Source organism: Ambystoma mexicanum, chromosome 5q (assembly GCF_040938575.1).
Source record: "Ambystoma mexicanum isolate Mex_15411 chromosome 5q, UKY_AmexF1_1, whole genome shotgun sequence".
NCBI classification, from domain to species: Eukaryota; Metazoa; Chordata; class Amphibia; order Caudata; family Ambystomatidae; genus Ambystoma; species Ambystoma mexicanum.
Window position 1 is genome coordinate 160,751,797 of NC_090933.1, and position 22,004 is coordinate 160,773,800.

The 22,004-nt window shown below is 47.2% G+C and overlaps 1 protein-coding gene across 2 annotated transcripts in view; it reads right to left on the bottom strand.

Annotated features, from left to right (window-relative positions):
- Nucleotides 1-22,004, bottom strand: part of LAMA1 (laminin subunit alpha 1) — a 679,286-nt gene that overhangs the window by 298,934 nt on the left and 358,348 nt on the right. For both annotated transcript variants that reach the window (XM_069620697.1, XM_069620696.1), the window contains exon 24: nucleotides 13,595-13,738. In XM_069620697.1, coding sequence (XP_069476798.1) covers nucleotides 13,595-13,738 — 144 coding nt within the window. The remainder of the gene's footprint in view (nucleotides 1-13,594; nucleotides 13,739-22,004) is intronic.

The window sequence follows — 22,004 nt, forward strand, 5'->3', positions numbered from 1 at the left end:
GGCCAAATGAAATTCCGTCACTACCTTCGGAAGAAAAGAAGGACGAACTCTAAGGACAACCCTGTCCTTGTGAAATACAGTGAAGGGAGGCTTAACTGAAAGAGCCTGTAACTCACTCACTCTGCGAGCGGAAGTAACCGCAACTAAAAACACAGTTTTCAGAGTTAACAGCCCCAAAGGGCAAGAATGTAAAGGCTCAAACGGAGCACCCATAAGAAACTTAAGAACCAGGTTTAAATCCCAACCGGGCACCAGGAAAGGTGACGGAGGGAACACATTAGTGAGCCCTTTCAGGAACTGTGAAATCAAAGGGATTTTAAAGTAAGAACACTCTTCAGACGAGCGCTTAAAGATGGACAGCGCCGCCAGGTAACCCTTAACGGTACCCACTTGCAAGCCCCTGTGGGCCAAAGAAAGTAAAAAGGACAGAACCATGGGGATGTCACATGCAAAAGGATCCACATTCTGAACTCTGCACCAGTCGCAGAACATACGCCAACGGCAACGGTACAGAGACTTTGTTGCCGGCCTTCGGGCCGAAAGCAACACCTCCATCACGTCCTCAGGGAGGTCCCAATCCTTATACCTCAACCTTTCAGAAGCCAAGCGTGAAGGTTGAGGGATCTGACCTCTGGATGGAGAACCTGACCCCCCTCCCGTGAGAGCAGATCGTCTCGGTAGGGAAGACGACGTGGAGGGCAGATGGATAAGTCGAGAAGGTCCGGGTACCACGTCCTCCGAGCCCACGCCGGGGCAATGAGGATCATCCGGGAACCGAACTTCCGTAACCTCCGCAGCACTTGCGGGATGACGGGGACTGGAGGAAACGCGTACAGCAGCGGGAATGACCACTCCACCACGAACGCGTCTCCTAAGGCTCCTTCTGGAGGAAATTCCCGCGAGCAAAACCTTTCGCACTTCCGGTTGACACTGGAGGCGAAGAGATCTACTTGAGGGGTCCCCCAAAGGGCGAAGATCTCCAGGAGAATCTCCTGAGCCAACTCCCACTCGTGAGAGATCGCGCTCTGCTTGCTCAGAGCGTCCGCCGTCACGTTTTCGGCTCCGGCCAGATGAACTGCCGAGATCGAAACTTCCTGCTGGATGGCCCAGAACTCGAGCTGCATCGCCTCTCTGCACAGAGGAAGTGACCCTGCCCCCCCCTTTTTGTTGAGGTAGTGCATGGCCACTGTGTTGTCCGTCAGGATCAGGACATTCTTCCCTCGCACAGACGGCAGAAAAGCCTTCAGGGCTAGCCTGACGGCCCTCAGCTCCAACAGATTGATATGGAGTCTGGACTCCGACGTAGACCAACGACCGCTGACTGTCAGCCCGTTGGCATGAGCTCCCCATCCCGTGAGGGATGCATCCGTCACGATCGTCACCTCCGGCCAGGGAAGCCAAAACGGAGCCCCCTTCATCAAGTTGCCTTCGACGGCCCACCACAGAAGGTCCCGGGCGACCGAGGACGGCACCTGAATCGAGTCCGACATCCTGCCGGAAGACTGCGACCATTGCGTCTTGAGTGCCCACTGCAAAGATCTCATCCGCAGGCGAGCCTCTGGCACCAGAAGAATGCAGGATGCCATGAGGCCGAGCAACCTCAAGAACTCGAACGCTGGGAGCGTCTGGGCATGCTGAAACCTGTGCACCATCTGGTGAATGTGAAGAGCCCTCACCTGGGGAGGAAAACACTGCCCCAGGGAAGTGTCGAGCACTGCTCCGATGTACTGGAGCCGCTGTGTTGGCGTCAAATGGGACTTCTTTAAATTGAGGGAGAAGCCCAGCCTGTGAAGGGAGTGGCAGGTGATCGATAGATGATCCAGGACTTGCTCGGGAGAGCTCCCCCTGATCAACCAATCGTCCAGGTAGGGGTAGACGTGAATCCCCCCTTGCCTGAGATGCGCTGCCACCACCACCATGAGCTTGGTGAAAACCCTCGGGGCGGAGGTCAATCCGAACGGCAGGACCCGAAACTGAAAGTGCGAGTCGCCAACCGCGAACCTCAGGTACTTCCTGTGCTTGGGATGGATCGGCACATGGAAGTAAGCATCCTTGAGGTCGAGTGACACCAACCAGTCCTGAAGCTGAAGGGCCTGGAGGACTTTAGAGAGAGTAACCATCTTGAACTTGTCCTTCCTGAGGAGTTTGTTCAAATCGCGCAAGTCCATGATGGGTCTCAATCCCCCGTCTTTCTTCGAAACCAAAAAATAAGGGGAATACCATGCCTTGTTCCTCTCCGCTACAGGCACCAGTTCTATGGCGCCTTTCTCCAGCAGGGCTTGAATTTCCTGCGCAAGGAGCGGATCCGGACTCTGCAAAGAGAGGTTCCCCAGTGGATTGTCGCGAGGCCTGTGCCGAAAAGGAAGACAGTAGCCGTGGGTTATGATCTCCAGAACCCACACATCTGAAGTAATGGCTTGCCACTCTACAAGATGCTGCGCCAGCCTTCCCCCAACCGGCGAACCATGGGACATGGCCTCACGACTGAGTGGGAGCGGCTGCGACGTTACCTGAGGGCAAAGAGGCAACTGCCCGAGCGGCCTTGGCACCACGGGTACCCTGTCGTCCACCTCTGGTACCCCTGCGATGGCCTCTTTGACTGCCAGCTCCTCTCGCTTTACTGAAGGATGAGTAATAGCGAAAGGAACCACCCCTCCACTGCTGTCCCCTAGGACGAAAAGGCAGAGGTTGGCGAACTGCAGCGCCCAACGACTTCGCTGCAGCTTTTGAGGTCTGCAACCTCTCAAGGCTCTCGTCAGCCTTGCTGCCAAAAAGGTGTTCACCATCAAAGGGCATGTTGAGGAGCCGGGACTGCACATCAGGAGCAAACCCCGACTTCCGCAACCACGCAAACCTGCGTATCACGGTGCTCGCCGCCATGGACCTACTCACGCATTCAGGCAAGTCCAGACCCGACTGAACGGACTCACACATGGCATCCTTACCATCCTGGACCATAGCAAGGAAACCATCCCGTTCATCCCCTTCGGGAATATGTTCAGCCGCTAATGCAACACAGTTCCACAGAGTGTGCGTGAAACGTGACAAGGCACAAATGGAGTTGGCCGCCTGAAGCGCCATACCACCAGAAGAAAACACTTTCTTCGCCCAGCCATCAAAACGTTTGTCGTCCCTATCAGGAAGGATGGTAGGGTACGACGCCTGCTTTGCCGGGGCCGTGGCTGCCTGCACCACCAAACTCTCCGGAGTGGGGTGCCTGGTCAAGTAGCAGGGGTCGCTACTGGCTGGACGGTATTTACGCGACAAGGATCTGCCCACCGCCGGGAGACTCTCCGGAGCATTCCAAGCCGCCGCCACCCTTCTCTGTAAAGCCATATGGAACGGCAGAACCGGGTCAGTTGGGGGACCAACATCAAGGATGTCCGTCAGATCATCCTGCACAAACTCCCCTGGGGTAGCAGACCATCCCAGATACTCAGACACCCTAGCCATAAGGCGCCGGTACGAGGAATCGGCATGGGAGCCAGGCTCAGGCCTACAAAATTCCACCTCCGGAGAGGTGTCCAGTCCACTGGCATCATGCAGTGACTGCCTCAAATCGTCAAACTGACTATGGCCCGAGACAATTTCATCTGGTACCTGACTAGGAACCAGGCCATCAGAATCCTCATCCGCCTCCGAAATATATTCCAGGTGGCGAAAAGGCACCCGAGAGTGCTTGCTCCTAACCAGAGCCTTCCTAGGGGGTACACCCGTGACACGGGGCACCTCCGACACGAAAGGCGTCGATGGCGTCGAGCGAATCGGCGCCGACGCCGAGAAAATCGGCAACGGCGCCGAGAGGATCGGCGTCGACGTCGAGGAAATCGGCGTCGACGTCAGATGCAGCGCCTCCAGTATCGGCGCCGTCGACACAGCCCTCGAAGCCGGAGCCCCGAGCGTGTCCCTCGACGACCTGATCGTCGACGGCTTCGACGAGGTCCTCGAAGCCGGAGCCTCGAGAAAGCCTGTCGACGCCCTCGACGCCTCAGACGTCGATGTCTTCCTCGAAGACTGCACAGGAGCACACGGTCTCGAACGCGTCGAGGACCGGGACCTGGAACGGGTACGGCGAGAACGAGCCTCCTTGTCCGAACGGGACCGCTCCCGTGACTCGTGCCGACCACTCTTGCGAGCGGCGTCTCTCGACCTCACACGGCCGACCCCACTCGGGGGCGCGGACGGCTGAGTACCCTGCGACTCAAGAATCGCCAACATTTTCTTCCCGAAGAAAGCCCATTCCTCCGGCGTCGCACGGCTGGTGGGGTAACCGACGTGCCGTGCAGAATCCTCGGAAGAGGACCTGGAAGGCGACCGGTGACGGCGCTTCCGAGAATGCCTCGAAGAGGCCGAGGAGTGGCGAGACCCACTCCTAGAAGAAGACCGACGAGACTTCCGACGATGACGAGGAGAGTCACCCCTCGAATCATCCGTCGAAAGCCCCGCCGACTTCGACTTCCGGGGCTTGGACACCCGACCTACCGACAACTTCTTCTTACGTTCGCGTAAGGCTTTGGACGTGAGCGACTGGCAGTCGATACAGTCATCCGTGTCGTGGGCCTCCCCGAGGCACCAGAGGCAGGCGTCGTGCGAGTCAGTCACCGACATCTTGGACCCACACTCCCCGCACTTCTTAAAGCCCGGACGCGGGGTTGAAGACGAAGTGGAAGACATCGCCGAAGGAAATTCACAAACGAACAGGTTCGAAGAACCAGAAAGAACAGAACTCCAAAGAGTCGAGGCTTAGAACCGAGAAACACGAAGCAACACGTTCGGGGAAAAAACGGAACTGAGGCTATGGGCGTCGTGCGTCCTACTTATCACATCGGATGACGTCGGAGGAGGTCCTCGACGACGGCGCATCGACGTCATCGACGCAGGACGCAGACGCCGAAAAAGTTTCCCAAGCAGCACAGCTGTGGTGATTACATGTCATAGATATGGAATACGTCGGAGGACCCAATCCCCTCGAAATATAGTTTAAACAATAGTGCCGCCAAAGGGCAGCCCTGTTTCACGCCTCTATTTGTGGGTATTTTGCTTGAGTGCTCACCCAGAGCATTCATACGTACCCGCATAGTAGTGTTCGAATGCAGGGCTATCACTGGATTTAATAGTGCGGGTGGGCAGTTCCACTTAGCTAGCTTATCCCATAATTTGAATCGATTTATTGAGTCGAAGGCCTGCCGCATATCAATAAAAGCCAGGTAGAGCTTGGATTTGTTCTTCAACGTTTCCAGTTTTAGCAGATTTAATAATAACAGATTCACCTCAGTACCCACCCCTTTGGTGAAACCGGTTTGTCTACAGTCTAGAAGCTTCGCGTCATTGGCCCATCTGGATAATTTACGCTGGATACACATAGCGAAAATTTTTCCTATGGTGTCCAAAAGAGCAATCGGGCGATAATTACAAGGGTTGTCCCGACTGCCCTTCTTGAACACCGGGACCACAACAGCTGATCTCCATGAATCTGGCACTTCTTTCACAGTTGCAATCAGATCGAACAAATACACAATAAAGCATGCCCAATTTTCTTTTTTTTCCTTCAGCATGATGTTTGTTATGCCGTCGGGACCAGCGGCTCTTGAATTTTTTAAGTGGCCAATTAAAGCGATGATGTCTTCAGCCTTCTCGGTAACATCCCAAGCACCACTGCAGTCGGCAACTTGGCTCAGTGTGTCAGCTGATGCAACACCAAAAACATTGGCAAAATGTTTTTCCCACTTAGAACTCGAGATTCCGTTTGATTGCGCATATTCTTGCGATAAAGTGCCATTGTTTAGGATCTGCCAGGTTTCTCTTGAGTTATGGGTCAGGATTACTTTTAGCATTTGTTCTCCTCTTTCTTGATCTCTCAAGGAAGCAAAAGACTTTAGCCAATTTCTGTATTTTGATTTCCTCTTTTTAATTTCCAAGGAGGCATTCGTTCCATTTTGTCTTCTAAGCTGTCTAAGATCTCTTCTTAGGGCTTTTTTTTCATTGTACACTGTACGGCTAAAGACATGCTTCCGTTCTATTAATTTTGGACCAGGTTTATTTTTGAAGCGAAACTCTGCTAATAATGGAGCAAAATTTATTTTGCTTCTTGGTGATACATTTCCCGTCATAATGACACAGTGGAATTTGGATAGTTGTTCGACATTCATTCTTAATCTATTTCCTCCATGGTTGACTGTGACCGCAGATTCATATGTTACTTTAGGCGTGTACTTGTCACACTTCCAAGTGAGATGTAATGGGTCGTGGTCACTGTTAGAGCACCTTTTAACTTCGAAGTCCACAATGTCAGACCACACATTATTTGAAATCCATATGTAATCTAAAATTTTTTGCCTGAGGCCACAGTGCCACGTGCGGATTGTCATTTTTAGTCGATCCATTTAGCATTTCGCAGTCACGGGTTTCCATGGCCGTCATCCATTCACGTTTTCTCTCAGCGTTCGAATTATCTAAGACATTTGTGCCATTTTTTTGCAGGTGATTCTCCTCCAACAATGAGCAATTTAGGTCGCCACATATGATGATCTTTAATTTGTGGCTTATTAGCAGACTGTCGTCGATGACTGCAGTTATTGCTTCTAAGTACGCATTAGTTGAGATCATCTTCGGATTCCAATAAGTGTTAATTAACAGTAATTTCTCTGGGTTATCAAAAATTACAGGTTTGAATTCCAACAACATACCTTGAACAAACAGGTTGGGCATGTATGTTTTCTTTATTTCCCATCCAAAGGAGTTGTTCAGCATTATTAAAAGCCCAGAGAAAGGACGGCCAAACTGATTTTTACCTGCAGGATTGAGTAATAGAGTATACCCATCTCTTGCAGGAGCGGCACGGAGCCACGTTTCTTGTAAGCATATTGCAAAGGTGTTGTCCATACAAAACGGTGAATCCAACAGCAAATGACTGAATCCACGTGTGTTCCAAGAGATCAGCTCACAAGTTATCTTTTCATTTTGTTGACCTAGTTACTTGTGACTTCGTGCTGCCAAATTTGCACCTTGTTTTACTTGTACATTATGTGGCATCTCATTAGGTTGGATTTTGAAGACCTCTTTTAGAATGTCTCTTCGCTTTTCGTTGGTTGTACGGAGATCTTCAACTGATGCTGTGCTCTCTGTTCTTTGTGTTATAGCATCATCTTTCTGGAAAGATACCTCAAAACCATAGGCCAATAGATCATCTTTCGCCGCGAGTAACGTTTTTTCAACAGCTTGTGATCGGATGTGTAGCAGTACCTGGTCGGAACAGGTCTCGGAAAGATAGTCAACTATTCTGATGTCTTCTGACGAGATAGTACGAAGTGATGGAATTACATGAAGTAACCGCATTACATTACTTCTATTTAGGTTTACTTCATTCCCATCAGGGAAAATATTTTCAATCCGTATTTTCCCACACTGATTTTTCATCACACTCTTTTTAACAAAGCACAGATGTGGGTCTTGCACTGGAAGTTTTGACCTTTGCGCTTTAGTTAATTTTGGATTTAAGGTACTAATTGACGGATAATTATTGTGTTGCAGACCATTGGGCTGTACATTTGGAATCCACGTGTCTATTTTATTTTGCACGGTAGACTTTGAGACTCGTTCATCAGTGAATTCAGTAACCTTGTTTAATGTTTTAGCTCTACAATTACAAGGCAAATGATTTTCCGGATCGGGAACAACCGTTGTTGATCGCGAGGGACCAACCAAGCTCGCCTCCTTAAATTCACTTGAGCTCTCATCATCGTCATCAATTGAGTATGTTGACCATTCACATACTTCGTTTGACTCTTTTACGGGCTCCGTTTTCTTCAAGTCTGAGTCAAGTCTTTGCCGTTTTTTTGGATTAGCAGTTTGTCCGACTGTTGGAAGCTCGTCTTTCTTTGCCTCCACTTGTTGGATACTTTTTACTCCCGTTGGAGGCTGAGACTTTACAATGGGTACTCGCTGGAAAATGCCTATTTTTTGAGGTGTCGATAGGTTTCGTATAAACTGCTTGGTTTTTGCAGGATTTTGAGTTTGTCGACGTTTGTTTTTCGCTTCCTTTGACTTCCTGTTAGTCTCAGTGTTTTTCTTGTGAGTTACTAATGTCTTGGCGGGGCCCACAAAGATCCCAAATGTGTTACACGGGATTTCTTTGGTTGTTGGGGCAGCATGTTCTTCAGGCAGCACTAAAGTGATACAGGAGTCTGCAGTCCTACTCTCTCCAATTTGCTCCTGGGTTTTTGCTGCGGATATCGCTGGAGCATCAGAAATCACATTTGATCCAGCTAGGTTGTCTAAAACAGCTATCTCAGGTGAAGGCGTATCAATGACCGCGACTTTCGTCGAATCTTGTTGGATTCCTTTGTTGGGCAATTTTGCTTTCTCAGTGACATGCTGACACTCATGTCGGGAGGAACAAGGAGTCGGCGCCGGCAAACGAAAAGCATCAAGATGGCGAAACCATTTCATACAATCCAAAATGGCGTCCATCAAGATCGCAGACTTATTATGGTCAGTCATTGCCAAATCGCCTAATCTATGTTGCCAGTGCATAGAGACGTTGGCATCTATTTCACTCTTTTGCTGTAATAAATCAAGATTGTGATTCAACGCTGCTAATTTATGATCCAAGTTGGCAATCACTGCCCCTTGATCTTTTATGGCTTCACTTAGTGACTCATACAATTTTACAAAGGGGAGAAGCGCCACGGACGTAGCCGCTAAAACATTATTATGTATTTGTATTGAGGCCGCGACTGACATATTGGCCTTCATTGCGCTTTCGGTGGAGTTATCTTTAGGTGAGCGGGCTTTTTGTGAGAGATTTTCGATGTCATCATTGGAGACTATTGAGTCGTCCTCATTACGGTTTAATTTCTCTTTAGTTGAATTCAAACCGTGTTGGGTCACCATCCGGTTTGCTGACATTCTTCCCCCTTTAGCACAAGCCATTTGTCTCTTATTTTGTAGCAGTGGGGAACTGGTTCTGTCTGTGTTCGCTGCGGAACGGCTTGCCCTTGTCTTGCACACGCTATTTATAGATGGCCTTTGGTCTTCATTTGTAGCAGTAAGTCTTGTATCTTGGTGGGAAAAACTTTGAACCAATCTGTCTTTGATTAGTTGATAGTCTTCCGAAAGGCGTCTTGACAAACGGGCTTCCCGCTCAACAGCCTCAGAACTGCTTTTTAAAGATTCTGACATGTTTATTTGCCATTTGTCAATGCCTGCGGCGTTCTCCTTCCGCCGCATGTCTGCTCCATCGTGTGTGACGTCTCTGTTTTCTGTGGTAGCCTTGTGATAAGTATAGTCCTGATAACCACATTTCACGGACTCCTCATTATCTCGTTTGTCCCCATTTGGGTCTATGACCTCGTTGTGGTTAGCTTCAAAACACACCACTTGACATATATCGTCACATCTATTTGGAAAAGGAAACGCGGTTTCAGTGCGTTGCGAGCAATTCGCCGGCCCATAATTTCGTGCACAAGTTCTAGATGGTAGTGGGGATGCTAGATGGAGACTCGAGGCATCACTAATCGATGTCACGGTGTGTACTGCTTTCACTTCAATCACTGGAATACCTTGCAATTTCAGGTTTGGCCGCTGGACTTCGTCATCCACAATACATTGTGTTTGGTCGTCTTGTGTCGACGGACCAAACGCCACTTCTCTTTGCTCGAGGGAAAGCCTTGGTACATGAATTTCCATCAGCTCTGCATCTGTGACATCGAAAGGCGATTCAAGCTGCGTGGGATCGATGGTTATATTAAGATCGAGCCCACGTCGAGAGCTGCTCGTATTATTATGGTGAGTTGTCATACCAACTTTTGTACCCGCTCTCGCTCCCGCTCCATCTCCCGCTGAATGTGCGGTTTGTAAAACAGGTAATACACTTTGTGTTTCCTGATATGAATGTACAGTTAATAAATCCTTGTCCATGTCCTTATTTCGTGTTCCACTTGTAACACTTATACCATTGGTAATGTTCTTTAGGTGCGCTGATGCAAGATCGTGTAGCGTAGGTATGGCAGGATGCAACCCAGTATTTCGCAGTGTTTCAACGCTTACCTCATCGTTAGCCTTGACTGAAGGCAGATGAATCATAGTCCGCGGTAATCTGGACTGCCGCCGCTCAAACAGCGTCCTTTGCCGTGTATGAGGACCCGGCTCAGACATAAGTCCACTGTTGACAATTCTCTTCGATTTCGCTCGACCCAGGCCTTTCGCCGTCTTGAGGCGGACTGGGCAGACTGGGCAGACTGGGCAGACTGGGCAGACTGGGCAGACTGGGCAGACTGGGCAGACTGGGCAGACTGGGCAGACTGGGCAGACTGGGCAGACTGGGCAGACTGGGCAGACTGGGCAGACTGGGCCTCGCGCGGCGCTTCGCGCCTGCAACACCTTTTTAAAGGTGGAGTCAAACCGATAAAGGGCCAGTACAACACTTTGTAGCAGTAGCAGCAGCTCCTCTCAGTATCAGAGTCCTGGGCAGACTGGGACTCCACGGGACTCGCGCGGCGCTTCGCGCCTGCAACACCTTTTTAAAGGTGGAGTCAAACCGATAAAGGGCCAGTACAACACTTTGTAGCAGTAGCAGCAGCTCCTCTCAGTATCAGAGTCCTGGGCAGACTGGGACTCCACGGGACTTGCGCCTGTATATACTGTATAGTGGGAGAGAGGTCTATCAATGCGATCTGAGTGTCATACAATGCAAATTTGAGACAGAGCCCCAGCTAAACTTTGTGAGAACTGTATAGTCGGAGAGGAGCCTATTAGTGCAATCCGAGTATCACACAGTGCAATTGGGAGACAAAGCCCCAGCTAAACTTGATAGACCTGTTTTGTTGGAGAGAGGCCCATCAGTGCAATCTGAGTATGATACAATGCAATTTGGAGATAGAGCCCCAGTTAAACTTGAGAGGCCTGTATTGTGGGAGAGAGGCCTATCGATGCAATCTGAGTATCACACAGTGCAATTTGGAGACAGGACCCCGGCTACACGAGAGACCTGTATAGTGGGAGAGAGGCCCATCACTGCAATCCGAGCACCACAAAGTGCAATTTGGAGCTGTATATATTTATCATTTTAGAATTGCCTGAGCACAAAGTGTGTAATTGTATGTGTACATAATCAAAGCCTTATTTATATAAAGAACTGTGTCATCTCTAACGTAGTGTGTGCACATTCCTTTATGGGTGCTTGGGGACTACACCGTACTTAAGAACCAGCCTGCATCACCTCCTGAGAGATTAAGCCTTGATTGCTTGTCCATTGCTACCCTATAGAGAATCTAAGCTGGGGTTCTCTGTGCTTCTACCCTGCCATTTAGAGGGCAGGAGTACAGATAACCACCCTCCAGTCTTTACACTAAGGAAGTCTCTTCAAACAAATAAGTATTTCACTTTAGAGTTACTTAGAGTCCAGGGACTTCTTTGAAGACACCCTAGGAGGATTACTGCAGTGGGCTTGGGTGAACTGGATGAAAGTACTCCCAATCACAAGAAACACCACAAAGCTACACAGAAATCACACAAGCTCGAGCTTAGTAGATACCCCAGCCAACACAGTCCCCAGCACAGAAGAAGAGTTTGAAGCGTGGTAGACTTCAGGATCTGCAGCCAAAAACCTTGTCGATGAATTCCCTGTCATGAAGACTGAAGACAGGACACTGGAAGGGATTTTGCAGCAGGGATCAAGGGTGAAGCCTCCAGGAAAGTGTTTGTTCATGGCTGGATGTGGCACTGTGGCTTTGGCATCCCTTTTTAGGAGCCAGGAGAAGACTGAATATCACTGGTCGGATTCTCGTCTCTTATGTGGTCCAGCACTCTGGTGAGGGAACGTTAAGAACTTCAATGATGTCGCTGGAGAGCCAGGAGGAGGCCACCACAGTTTCAGCTCGATTCAGAATTCAGAAGATCATGCACCGCATGATGGCTTGAGGTCCCAGGGTGTTGGGCTATTGCAGCCCGCAAGGTCACAGCACAATGTAGGATGGCTCAAAATGCAGGTCTTCATGAGTCTAGTGGATCTCACTAGGCTCTGGGTCAGGGTCATGCTTTTCGAGATTCCCAGTTCGATTAGAAGTAAGGGTTACAGTAGGCTCTGGTTACACAGCAGGCTCTCCGGTCACTGAAAATCGCTACAGCCATATTTTCATCATCTTCCTTTTCGGTTTCAGCTCCAATGGTCGACTTGTCAGGAGCCTGAAGGTTCGGAGTATGTAACAGGAACTACAGTACAACTTCTGCAATCTCTCCCTGCATTTTACAGAAAGGGGCAGTCTAGCTGTCCAATCAGGACAGCCAGCCCCTCAATGAGACTGGATTCCTTTAAGGCAAGGTGAAAGACAAAGGCTGCAGAGTTTTGGACTCCTCCCTCGCTTACTGTCTTTTCAGACACTCTGGAGCCTTGGCAGGGAATATAAAGGATTCCTGCTGTAGAGAAAACTCTCACTGAGGTCGTTCCCACCTAGAACCATAGGGGAAGACCTCCGATACTACAAGCAAATAAGAAATGGCAAAAAAGGAGCCCACCATTTTAGAAAAATGGTGGCCCTTCTGTGCTTTACCAAGGCGGATTTAACAGCCTGTGAGTAATAAGACTAAAAAGTAACTAAGGTAAAACCACTGGCACCAGCCATTCATGTAAACTCACAATTGTAACAAAATGTTACCAAATAAGTAAGAAAGACCATACATTGTATCCCCCTGCACTACACATAAGGCGGGGTTGGCTGGCTCACTTATACAAAATGTAAAAGGGGATGAAAATCCCTATTTACTACTTGGGAACAGTAGTCCACCCAAGTACAACAAAGAGAAATTAACAGGGAGCCCAAAGGGGTTACCCAGCCTAATCCCAAAAGTTGTAGGAAACTATAACTTACCATGCACTATGGAGAGACATAAAAAGCTCACTGATAAGAAGAGTAAAAGACTAGGTGAGAGGGGAAAAGGATTCCCCTACACCTAAGGACAATTTAAAATAGTTACCTATTCAAATCAAAAAGCTCTTGGGTCGACACGAGTCAGGAAGATTTATCATAGATATGAAAATCTTACCTGACGGCTTGATACACAACTGCAATCAATAAATCAGGGGTACAGCAGTTACCCCATTTAATAATTATACCCTTGATTCTTTGGCAAGAGCTCCATGTTGGCCTAGGCCAGTGAGTCAATCACTGGGGCTTCTACAGTCATAATAGAAAAGAGGATACAGAAAATGGAGGCAAGCAGCACATGATTTCTTCCATTTTATAGCATTCGCCCACGCCCCTTAATCCCCACAGGCCATACAAAATGTATAGAAGGGGCCTGGGGCTGGGAAGAAGGGTTGTCTTGGATGTTGTTTTTTTGTAGGTGTTAATAAACTGAAACACTATATTTAGTTTATGTGTCATCACCGCCTGTACAGGGTGTATTCTTGGAATGCGTACAACTGTTACCATAGTATTAATTATACCCTCTAAATTCGCCTGTCGCTGGAATGCAAATCTCTATGATGTTATAGGAGAGCATTTTAATTGTGCATTTTTTCTTTTTCGTTCACATCTGTGGTCAAAGAAGGACACAGAATACTGCGGCCTCCATTAAAACATCTTGCTTGACTTACCGGAATTTTTACATAGCCTTGCAATTCGGAACAGACTGTGGTTAATCCAAAGCAGAAACATGAGGAGCAACCCAAGGGATTCTCTGAGCGCAGAGCGAATGTTCCCGCTTTACATTTGCTGCAGAGGGGACCGGCCACGTTTTCCTGAAAAGAATGCAACAGTTGAAGAGGACAGGTTTAGGATACAATAAAAGAACATGCCTGAATCAAACGAATTTCATTTTGAAGTTTTCTCTAAACTAATACTTTTTACAAATATTTCTTTCCTCTGGCTCCTGAAAACAGGCTTGACTAGTCATGGTCTAATCCTGGCACCTGGAAACACTTGTGTATAGGTGCCATACAAATATCCAATAATAAATAAAATGGGATGGACTGTCAGCTTTTAACAGAGCAATGGGGCTACTGCCCGTGCAACGTAAACGCAAACAAACTTCTAGCAAATGCACTCCTAAAGACCATAATATGTCACGAAACAGAACAGGCAAATAGAAAAGAAAAACAGAAGAAGGAATAGACTAAAAAAGATCACACCACATCTCGCATCCACTAAACATAGACAGAACTGCCAAACACACCCCATCAAACCCAGTGGGCAATAGAACAAACCTCAGGAGAAGGGAAAGGTCTTTATACCCAACACAGTATTGCTCACAACTGACCACCCACCAGAAGAACTCAATACCACCAACAATACTAGACATACCAATAACATAATGAAACCACACAGGAGAAGACCATAATTACCCAGAAGGAATAAAAACAAAATCGATACCCTCACTCAATATTTCACAAAAACACGGGGACAACTCTATCAACTACAACAAAATATAGAAGAGGAACCGGAAGAAATCATGATTCCAATAAGCAACCTAGCAGACATACTCAACAACAAAAAAGACAAAACAGACACCACTAAACAACCATCACACCCTGAGTGCAACTTTGGAGCAGACTAATGCGACAATCACAAGACAAAGCCGATATTAACAAAAAACAAAACCAAGCCAAAAAAATACACTGCAACCTAATCAACGCAAGATCGATGTCCCAGCATGCCACAGAGATCAAAAACCTGCTATGCGATAGCGGTATTGCCATCCTATTCATCACAGAACCATGGTTAAACAACAACTACAAAAACACACTCCAGAGCTGCCTACCCGACAACTTGAAGCGCTCACAGATAAAAAGGGAAGAAAAAAGAGGAGGAGGACTTGCAATAGCATAGAAGGAACACCTGAAAATGAAAACAGACAAATCACTAAACATCAAAAACTGTGAATTCCTAATCCTTCACTTGAAAGTAAACCTCAAAACTAACCTCAAATGTATACTGGTTTACAGGCCACAACATACAACGCCACATTCGTTGACACCTTCATAGAAGCCATCACCATCCTAGCTGTCAAACATGAACACCTGATAATCCTCAGGGACTTCAACATCTGGTTTGAAGAAGAAAAGGCAAACTCACAAAAATCATGAATTGAGCAACTCAACACAAGGAAACTACAGCAGATGGTTAAAGGAGCAACACACACAGCAGGAAACATGCTTGATGCAATATTTGCCAACAGAAACCTTATCACGACTGCACCACCAATACAGATGCTCTGGAGCGACCACACCATCATTTCATTCGTGATCATGCTACCAACTAAAGCCCAAAAAAAGTCCAACCATCCTAAAAAGAAACTGGAAGGCCATCAAAGGTAGCAACTTAATAGAACAACTTGATCTCACAAAACTCCCAACCACTATCCTGGATGAAACCGACTTCGACGGAAAAACAGAGCTACTTCTTACTTAATGGATCACCAAAACAATCGACAGCATCTCTCCAGAAAAACCTTTCACCCCATCATGAAAGAGAGCAATGGCTAAATGGTTTACTCCCCTCCTCACTGCCATGAAAAGGAACAGAAGAAGCTTGAACTAGAATGGAGGAAAGAATATGACCAGGTGTTAGGCAAGATTGTATACAGTAACCTGTGGGAAACTGCACCAGCCTTGTCCTCTTGGTAATAGTTAACCCAACCTTTGGTATAAGCATGTACTATAAAAGTTGGTAGAGTGACTGAGCAGCCAGGCTTATCTCAAGATGGTGAACTGTAGGGTTATCACACAGAGATTCACAGTGACAAGTATCCAAATAAACACTTACACTCAAGGTTTCTTGATTAAACAATTATTTATTAATTTAACAGTCAGTTGAATAAGCCTTTTTTAGAAGGGAGCAAAACATGTGACACAATAATATACTTCAAAACTACACCCTCTCAGTTTCAATAAATCAGTAGATGCCTATTTGGGATGGCACACAGCCACTTCCTACATCCTGAGGTGACTTAAATAACTGGGACACTGTGGACATTGATATATCACTGGCACATTTAGAGCAATACTGAAATTAGTGTCAAAAGGAAAAGATGAGGGAGTAATACAATGTTTAGCAAATATTCTTCAGAAGTTAAGCACTTTTTGAACCCTCCAATGCAACGTAAATTAACCCTTTCCCAGCCCCACAAGTTATCTAATTTGTGACTTTTGTTGAGGGATAGTTAAAGCACAAAGTCAGAGGTAAGGCGAGTCTTTCAGGGAGCCAGGACAGCCAATGTTAGTTGAGCAAAAGTCTAGGTGAGCTGAAGCACTTCTTGCAGGTAGGTAAAATGTCTTGCACAATGTTTTAGAAATCTTTGTAGAAATTAAATCACTGTAGGGCCACAAGCTGGGAGGCTTGTGAGGGGCAAAGCTGCAAGCAACTCTTCGAAAGCAACCAAGACAAATTTCAACTGAGAGCTAGCAAGGCTACACAACAAGAGGTAAGCAACCCCTTAGTTTTACAGTGCCTTGGGTTTGAAGAAATTGGTTCCAGCTGGGTTCTGTTCCAGTTGTAGGTCTGCAGATATTGTGTTCCTGGGCCTCAGTGGTGGGGACTAGAGGGAGGACGTCTGGGGACTTCTGCAGTACAAATTGAAGGTCAGCGGCAGCAATGGGCAAACTCCAGATCAGCTACACTTCGCTCTGGTCTTTTTTCGCCATTTCCTGTTTGTAAGGTCCTTCTTGAGATTTACTCTGTATGCCAAACCACGTTGGTCCCTTTGTTCGTTTTGTCTTTAGCAGGATTCACTGGTGAAGCCTGCCTCTGGCTCCAGCATGTCTGGCAGGGCAGGAAGCGAGTGAGGTTCCCGAAACTCCCTCTACTTAGTCTCTTTAGTTACAGGAATGTACCCAAAGGTGATTGGCTGGCTGGCTGTCCTTTGAGGACAGCCACCCTGCTGTGTTAGTGACAGCTAGGCTGCAAATGAATGGGAGAACCTTGCATAAAAGGCGAGGTCTTTTGCAAGGAAGGCAGAGTCGTCCACTGGGAGAAGGAACCGAGGAAGAAACTGGTAGAGAAGCTTGCTGCACCCTCCTGGACCGTTTGTTTGCCGGTGAAGCCCTGCTACAGTGCTGAAGCTCCATATTTCGGATTGACTAGAGAAGCCCAAAACGGACAACTTCTTCCCTTGGGTTGGTGGGACCAACTGACCCCAAGACAAACTTGACTGGAACCCCTCTCCTTGCTGGCTGTACTTCATTGCTGCAGCTGTAACCGAGTGCCAGGGGACAGGAACACCAGAATCGAGTGCATTATTTTTAAGCTGGACCCGATCTCCAGGAAGATCCTCCAGACTCCCTCAAAGAAGGACTACCCAAGCCTGAGCCACCTCAACAGAGTGCTGGACCCCAGAAGCAAGGCGAGCCCACAAGGTGTCCAAGAACCACGCTGGTGCTATTTGCGAGTAGCTGAAACCTCGAAGTGCAGCTGATCAAAATTGTTCCCATTGCCGCAATAAGTCATACATACCTTTCTTGTATAGCTGGGAAAGAGTTAACCTATATTTCATTGGGGGATTGTAAAGTACTTACCTGTTTGGAGAAACTTCTTAAGCATTGTTTCCTTCCCTAGCCTTTCCCTTTTTCCACAAATCTAGTATTGCATTTAAGTGTAAAGTGATATATCAATGTCCACAGTGTTCTAGCTATGGAAGTCACCTCAGGGTGTAGGAAGTGTGTGTGTGACATCCCAAAAGGGTATCTACTTACTTAACTGAAACTGAAGGAGTGTATTATTTGAGTGTATTTAATTGTTGCTTTTAGGGACCCCCAGCAACTTTGCTGGTTTTTGAGGACTTGATTTTTTAACCTGAGAGAGAGACCCTTTTTCCCACTCTCTCATGTATTTTAATGTGATTTCGGAGCTTTGTGTTTCTTTTGGATATGGAGTCTGACAAACTCTATAGGCATCATCTTTTACATTGTGTCACACAGCACCTTCAGTGCAGTGGCACATGGAAGTCTTTTCAGATTTCCCAAGGTTTGTATATCTTCTCTGGGATAAACTACTGTTTCCCAGAGCAGTGAAGTGAAATTGACTTTACTTACATTTGTAACTTTCCAGACCCAGCACACACTATCTTACAATAGTGTACTGGAGGGGTTACTTAGTATCCCCTTTGTCTAGCTTCTCAAGTAACAATTTGATGTTACCCTTTCCTCAATGAATGGCTGGTGGCAGTGGTTTCGTTTTAACTACTGTGGTGTGCATTTACCGCGGCCTGTGTTTGCAGCTGCAGTAAAGCACCCAAGGGTGCCATATTTGTCAAAATGGCCCGGTCTACTTTTGTTCGCCATTTCTTTGTGGAAAGGTCCTTCTTCAGATTTACTCTGCATGCCAAACCAGGTTTGGTCCCTTTGTTCGCTTTGCCTTTAGCGGGATTCATGAGTGAAGCCCACCTCTGGCTCCAGGGTGTCTGGGGTGGGCAGGAAGTGAGTGAGGTGCCCGAAACTCCCTGTGCTTAGTCTCCTAGGAGACCCAAATGCACTCTGTAGTGATTGGCCGGCTGACTGTCCGACAAGGACAGACACCCTGCTGGGTGACTGACAGCTAGGCTGGAATTAATGGGAGAGAACTGAATAAAAGGCAAGGCTTTTGGCTTGGAAGGCAGTGTCGACCACTGGATGAAGGAACCAAAGAAGAACTTGAAGAGGATACCTACTGCAACTCCTGGACCGTTGGTTTGCCCGGTGAAGCCCTGCTCCTGTACTGAAACTCCAAATTTGTATCGACAGAGAAGCCCCTGCAAGGATGACTTCTCCCCTTGAGTTGGTGGGACCAATCAACTCCAAAGTAAGCCACCTGGACATCCTTCTCTGAGCTGGTTGAATTTCCACATAGTTGTTGCTGGAAACTGTATAGCCAGGTAGAGGAACACCAGATTGTGTGCGTTTCTTTTAAGCTGGCCTAGAGCTCCAGGACGATACTCCCAAGAAGCAGGACTGACTGAGCCTGAGCCTCCTCAACAGAGTGCGGGGCCCCAGAAGCAAGGAAAGCCCATCTCGACAGCCAGGAACCACAATGTTGCTGTTTGCGGTAGATGCGAGGAGCTGAAACACCAAATAGCCACTGATTTGAAGACTGCCGTTTGCGAGCGGTGACCGTCCCATTGCAGTGCGGGTGTCCCCGGAAGTCCTCCCTCTTGTCCCCACGACTGAGGCCCAGGAACAGTGAGATCTGCAGAGCTGCTCAGGAACAGAAGTCATCTGCTGCACTTGTTCTTCAATACAAAGGTAGTGTAAAAAGTCTGTGAGAACTTACCTCTTACTGTAGAGTTGCTTGCATCTTCTACTACTCACAAGTCTTACGGCTTGTGGCCCTACATTTGATTCTTCCTTTCTTCAAAGACTTCTAAAACATTGTGCAAAGACTTTTTCTACTTACCTACCAGACGTGCTTCATCCTATATAAGACGTTTGCCCATTGACTTTGGCTTAGCCTATTATACTGAATGACTCTGCTTAGGGGATCCAAATGTATTTGCCTGCTTGAGAATATTTGCGGTCTCTTGTTTGTTCTAATCACCTTTCCCTTTTACCAACTTCTAAGAGTTTTCTAAATGCCAAAAGTAAGATATTAATGTCCCCAGCACCCTAGCTATTGAAGTCACCTGAGGGTGTAAGTTGTGTCCGTGGGCCATCCCAAAAGGGTCTTTACTGATTTAGAAACTAAGTGTGCATAGTATTGACGTGTATTTGTGTGTTACTATTATATTGCTCCCTTTTGAGGAAGGCTTATTCTAACTGACTGCTAAATACATTAATAATTGTTTATTCAAGAAACCTTGTGTGTAAGAATTTATTTGAACACTTGTCACTGTGGATCTCTGTGTAATTCCCCTACAGCTCACATTGACCCCGCTTGAGATAATTCTGGCTGCTCAACACGCTACCAAAACTGCGTAGTACAAGCTTATACCAAAGGTTGGGTTTCCTATCACCTGTAGTCAGGGTTGTTGTAGTGTTCCCAAAAGGTACTGCATACAATCTTGCATAACAGTTGCCAATTGCCCCCTTCTAAAGAAGGCTTATTTTTGACCTGACTGTTAAATTAATAAATCATTATTTTAATCAAGAAACCTTGAGTATAAGTGTTATTTGAATACCTGTCACTGTGAATCTCTATGTTGCAACCCTACAGCTCACATTGACCACTCTTGAGATAAGCCTGGCTGCTCAGTCACTCTACCAACTTGTGTAGTACAGGCCTATACCAAAGGTTGGGTAACCTATTGCCAACAGGACAAGGCTGGTGTAGTCTCCCACAGGGTTACTACATACAATCTTGTCTAACACCAATCAAACAGCAAATTATGTTCAAAACTATGTCCATAATGCACAGAGCAACCCATGGCCAAGGAGAAGATTTCCCAAAAAAGAAAATAACCATTTACCTACCGACAAGAGTACTCAGATCAAGCAACGACATCTGCCTGGGACCAAAACCATACACAAGGAAAAAAACATGGGGGATTCTCATTGTCCCACCTGACAGCAAAAACTTGGAACACCCTTCCGAAAGAAATAAGCAATAGGAAGGATCAGCTAAGATTCAGAAAACTACTGAAAACTTTTCTCTTCAACTCAGAACCAGACGCAAACAACAAGGAGACAAAGAAACCACTGAAAATAAAATGTGCCACAACAAGCGCTCGTGGAAGGAAGAAGTCAGGGAGGAGGGAGCCCAGGCTATACCAACTCCCAAGTCAAACCCCTACGTTATGCATTGCTTAAGGGACATGCACCGCCCAGATACCTTCGTGTGAGGAGTGATGGTGCGCCCAGATACCCTCGGGTGAGGAGTGCTTTATAAATAAATAAACAAACAAACAAACCCTGCAGATGAGGGAGCATTAACCAATAACTGGAACTCCAGGAGGACAGGGAGCGCCGGTAATTCGGAGGGAGGGGGACCCACCCAAGGAGCTCAGGGAGGAAAGGACAGGCACACCCGATTGATGACCTAAGAGCAAATCCTACTACCATACCCATCTCGACCAATGTTGGGGAAGGGGGGGCCTTCACCACTATCATGCCCTAAGACCACCAGACAATTACAGAGACACGCCAACACTACGCGCAGAACCCGGCGAGTGACGGCTATCCGAAGCAACGAGGTAATAAAAGCTCGACTACCCCAACTTCTAAACCTAAACTCTACCCTCTACATACACCCCTCAAACACTAAACAAACACAACCACATCTTTGCACAGCAATCCACATGCACTTCACTACACTGCAAAAACAAAATAAACCACACATAGTCCCAGACAACAGCACATGGGAGTCTACTTATCCATAAACCACATCATGCTCAGCAAAGTGTCAACCGAACTGAAGTTGTCAACAGGTCATCAAAACTTCTCACCCTCGCTTTGTCCTGATATGTCCCACTAACCACGCTACCCTCTTACCTTTCAGAACCACCAGAGCACCAGGGGTCCACTCCGGTGGTAATAGTGTGCAGTATAAATGTTCTTTAAAATTAACATTAATATTCCCGGGGTACAGTGAACAAACAAAGAAGGCCCTCTGACCATCAGAATGCCCGGGGCAGTGAACATACCAGCACTGCCTGCTGAGCATGACAGAGTCCAGAGGACACTGTGCCAAGTGCAGGACTTTCAGTCAGGCATGTACACTGTGGATATATTAACAGTGCCAGCTGGAAATAACCTGCAGGGATATCCAATGGGCACTTCTGATAAGCTAACTGTGCCCAGGGCCTGACCTATGGTGATATACTGTGTAAGCCTGAACATACAGAACATTACTGTGTAATTCTCCCCTCTTGGTGAGTCTCCCAGTCCTCTTTGCTGGACTATTGGACTTTTTCTGACTCTGTGGCATCTGTATTTTTCTATTGCAGCATACAGTACTTCCTGTGCAGTGCTGCTGGAAGCTCCTTGAGCTTCCCTCTTTGGTTTTATTTTGATATTTCGGTGCTAACATGTTGTTACCAGAATAGGGGGATACTTTGTATCCTGCCTATACTTTTCTTTTGTGAGATCAGCAGGTGGGGTGTGC